Source organism: Acyrthosiphon pisum, chromosome A1, assembly GCF_005508785.2.
Source record: "Acyrthosiphon pisum isolate AL4f chromosome A1, pea_aphid_22Mar2018_4r6ur, whole genome shotgun sequence".
In the NCBI taxonomy this organism is placed as follows: domain Eukaryota; kingdom Metazoa; phylum Arthropoda; class Insecta; order Hemiptera; family Aphididae; genus Acyrthosiphon; species Acyrthosiphon pisum.
This window is the reverse complement of record NC_042494.1, coordinates 10273257-10278322: the sequence shown is the minus strand read 5'-3', so window position 1 is coordinate 10278322 and position 5066 is coordinate 10273257. Positions and strand designations below refer to the sequence as shown.

Here is a 5066-nt window from a genome sequence, read left to right as displayed (position 1 = left end):
ATTCGATTTTCATGTATCAAAATACTAAGAAAAATATTCTGCTTTGGAATATAAATTTAAAACCCAATGTTGCCATTCAAAAAAGTAAAAAACTTAAAAAATTATAAGGATAAAAAATATTTAAAAATATAATTTTTTAAGAAAAACGTTGTTTTATAAGCGATTTGAAACTATGTAAAAAAATTTAGACTTTTTGAAATAATGAGTGTTCAATGATAAAAGAATCATCCGGTATATTCGTGTAGCGCGTTGTACACATGTTGGTGCGCGCGTCCAGGTGCGCACAGATATTTATTTTACACACTCATTAGTATTATGATCACTTACTATGTATAATATATTCACACGACACACACAGACACACCTTAAAATTTTTTTATAAAAAGTAGACACTTTAAAAAACTGTTGCGGTATCGAATCCCCTTAAAATGTTATAGTGATAGCGTTACTGACTACTACTGATACTACGCTTACGCAGAAATGTAGCTAAATTGCATATACATTGCGCCGGGTGAGCTAAATGAGCACATTTTTGCTGAATTTATTGGCTTGCTCGCCGTAGACCTTAGACGGGATGGTGCCGGTCAGTGTTATAGTATAATATTGTTATACCATCATGTGTATAAACCAACCATACATTTTTGTCACATTTAATGGTTCTGAATGACGTATTACAGTACGGTTCATAGAATATTATAGTATCGAATTGGTTTTATAAATTAAATATCGCACTGTCAATACAAGAAGGCTACAACTAGAAATTTATGATTTTTATGTTCATGGTGTATTACTGTATTGATTTATTGAATCGACATATTATACTGTTTCAAAATGTATACATTATTTAAATATTTTTTAATAGACTACTACAAGCAAAAATATTAATTTTACTCTCTATGATGATTAATTCCCAACCACAGTAGAAAATATTGAGAAATTAAAGACAAATTATTTATTTTCAAATATAAGGAAACTAAAAGACAAAAAAGATGTTATTTATATTTTTATTTTAATACAAAAAGTTATATTTTATGATTATAAATTTAAAATTATAATATTATTTTGTAATAATAATAATTTAATATACAAATTGTTATAATTCAATGTAAATATTGTTAAAAATAAGGAAACTAAGACATAGAAGAGATGTTATTTATTTTTAATTTTTACGCGAAAAGTGATATTATTATAATTTTAAATTATAATATTATTTTGTAATAATAATTACTTAGGTAATATACAAATTGTTATATTTCAATGTCAATATTTGTAAAAATAATCAAACATTCAAGAGACTGAAGTTGTTCTTTTCATAAACTAAATATTATATTATGCTATTATTTTATTTTACAGTTTAAGTGTTTTTTAGATCAACATCAACATATTTAATACATTGTATATATTAATTAAATCATAATTTTTAATACTTCGTTCATTTTTTTTACGGCCAAAATAATATTTAAATCAATTAATAAGGCAGTGTGGTTAAATAAACTAGAAAAATAAAAATTATAACCGTTTAGAAATATTTTTCTAGATAATTCACTAAATCCGTAACTAGAATAAGTTATAGGGTGTAAGTCCAGGGTTGGGGGTTTATAGCACTTAAAATTGCATAATTAATATGTGGCATAACTATCGCTGAAAATTTAATACAAACAACAAATTATGCAACGTAAATATAAAGAAAATGTCTTACGAATTTCTAATTCAAAATAATTTGCACATTTTCGTGACTTTTACGTATTTTGTCAAAACTTAAATGCTTATAAAAAAAGACTGTGTGTTTTTGATATTTTTCAACTGCTGTTGTAACAATTTATAAGGAGTCTTGTATTCAATTTTCAATCTTTATTACTCAAAGAATAAAATTGAATTGACATTTATAGAAAAAAAAACTAAAAAATTTGCTAACTGAAAATGTCCGTAAACAGCTCAAAGCAAGTTAAAATATTTTGATAGTTTTATGGTGCATATAAAACAGTAATATACACGTTTAGTGAACATTTCATGTACCTATCTACGGTACATTTACGCTACGTTACTAACTTTTTAGTGTGGTTTGACTTCGAAGTTTTGAATTCGGGGTGCCAGGCTGACGTCAGCCCAGCACCCGAAAATGGAAACACAGATTTGGGGCTTAGGACTTAGGTTACAAATTTTGATTTTGTGGTTACGAATTGTTACGAATTGGTTACTAACTTTTTAGTGTGGTTTGTCCTCGAAATTTTGAATTCGGGGTGCCAGGCTGACGTCAGCCCAGCACCCGAAAATGGAAACACAGATTTGGGGGTTAAGACTTAGGTTACAAATTCTGATTTTGTGGTTACAAATTGTTACGAATTGGTTAGTAATTTTTTAGTTAGGTTTGACCCCAAAATTTTTACTTTGGGGTGCCAGGCTGACGGACCTCCCATTACGCAGCGATTTTACTTCTTATGATAACAATCCGGGTCGATATGCAATAACGTATATTTCAACCATGACTGTACCTAATGACATCAACCTGATGCTGAATCGAAGATTGAGAAACGGATGCGCCGATAATGCAGTAAGTGTGGCTTATTACGTGGAAGTTCACGAGAATAAATGAGTTCTGGTGGGGACCCTCGTCGCACATATAAATGGCGAGTTCTGGGCTTCAGGCAACAAAGTGTTTTATACCGTATACAAATTTAAAAAAAAATTGTACTCCACAAACTTGAAAGTATGTTTGCTGTTGTTATATTTGTTTTAATTTGTGCGCATGCTGTTCATCCTTCGACAGTGATATCCGGGCATGCCATAACAAAGCGTGGATCAGGTACAGATAATGCAGCTGCAGGAGCTGCTGTAGCCGGAGATATAATACCAGCTATCGATGGTGTTATAGTTGCAGGGCCACTCTCGGCAGAGCGCGGATCAGATCCGGAGCATGCCTTAACAAACCACGGATCAGATAAGGATAATTCAGCTGCAGGAGCTGCTATAGTCGAAGGTGTAATACTAGCTACCGGTGGTGTTATAGCCGCAGGGCCACTCTCAGTAGAGCGCGGATCAGATACGGATCATGCCTTAACAAACCACGGATCAGATAAGGATAATGCAGCTGCAGAAGTTGCTATAGCCGAAGGTGTAATACTAGCTACCGGTGGTGTTATAGCCGCAGGACCACTCTCAGCAGAGCGCGGATCAGATACGGATCATGCCTTAACAAACCACAGATCAGATAAGGATAATGCAGCTGCAGAAGTTGCTATAGCCAGAGATTTAATAGCAGCTACCGGTGGTATTATAGACGAAGGATCACTCACGGTAGAGCGTGATTCAGATACGGAGCATGCCTTAACAAAGCGCGGATCAGGTACAGATCATGCAGCTGGAGGGGCTGCTGCAGCCGGAGATGTAATAGCAACTACTGGTGGTGTTATAGCCGCAGGATCACTCGCGACAGGCCCATTAGCACCAATAGTGGCAGGAGTTGGAGGTGTAACTGCTGCCATTGGAGGTTTGGTATCAATAATTTCGAGAGCAGCCGATCAGTCATGTCGTGATTATGGTTGTCACAAAAACTACTGTTGGTCATATTGCAGCTTGGGAAATCAATGGTGCTATACAACCAAATCTTATTCTCAAAGTTTTGAATATGTTAGTTGTACAAGTAATGACGAATGCAATGGATGCTGGAAATGCGCAGGTTCGTGCACGCTATAAAAAATTTAACAAGAACTTGGTATGTTTTCATTTATCAATCATATCATTTATGTTAAATAAATTAAAAAAATAAATCTGTTTATATTAAAACTTTTTTAATAAAAAAAAAATAATTCATGATTATAGACATTTATTTTGTTGTATAATATATTTTAACAATTTATATATTACGTCAATCAATTGTAAAGATTAATGCCCAGTAAAATAAATGTAAACAAATATATTTGTATATATGTGTGTGTTCGCATGTACATATACGCTAGGTATACAAATAAATAAATTAAGTTAAATATGTACGTTTGTATATTATATATTCATCATTCGAAAATTACGTAAATATATCTTAAAAAGCTCCTTCACCCACCCCCGATATCGGTTTGAATTCGAATTTTTTTTAGGAATATATCCATTAATTAATAAATAATTTATTTATTATATATTAATTAATTAATATATGTTTATAATAAATAATTGCATCAAATAAACTAATGTTAATTAATTCACTAGTATAAATCGTATCTTAATAATCTTTCCATAGTGTATGTACCTATATACTATGTCGTTAATAATAAATATATTATTATATTATTATGTTTAGTAATATATGATTCACGATATGTATAGTGAAATCGATCAATAATTTTACTGAAATATATTATGTTTCACGTATAAAGTATAAAATATTTTATGTATGAATGTTCAGCATTATGTGATACGTAAATACAATAATTTTATTGAATAATATATTATATGTTACCAGCAATGGCAAAGTGTTGAATCCAGTATTATATAGAATTCCTGTGTATTCTATAAAATTCCAAAAATGAGTAGAAAAAGTATAAAATATATACAATAACTAGATATTCTATAGATTACTTAACCTCAAGCAGGAAAAGTATATAATTAATATAAAACTTCACATTAGTACCTAAGGGCCAGTTGTACCATCTCCGATTAACGTTAACCGAAGTATATAATTGGCCAAATCTGCCCTGTAATGTGTACCTCTGAAACCAATGATTAATGCTTATGCTGACGATTAGGTATCTTATCGCATATACAACACGAGCCATTTTAAGAAAAATACGCTGTGTGAAACGATGTTTATGTACACACAGCTGACGGACGTAGGTAATCGACGTTCCACATTCATATCTAAACGACGTACACGTGCGGTGTACAAAACGTAATCGACAAATTTTATCACCGGAAAATATTATTGTTATGATACATATACATATTAGATAATAATATGTATTAACTATTAATAATAGCGATACGATGGTACGGATTACCGTGTCTTTTGGATTAGTCTGTGTTCGGATTATCGAGCATAGACCGCTTGAGCGAATCGACCCAAAATATAATTCGTT

General features: G+C 31.5%; 1 protein-coding gene across 1 annotated transcript; it reads left to right on the top strand.

Annotated features, from left to right (window-relative positions):
• Positions 1–2638: 2638 nt before the first annotated feature.
• Positions 2639–4437, top strand: LOC100568855. Its single transcript, XM_016802874.2, has one exon. The coding sequence runs from the start codon at positions 2710–2712 to the stop codon at positions 3691–3693; it is 984 nt and encodes a 327-aa protein (XP_016658363.1). The 5' UTR covers positions 2639–2709; the 3' UTR covers positions 3694–4437.
• The last annotated feature ends 629 nt before the right edge of the window (positions 4438–5066 follow it).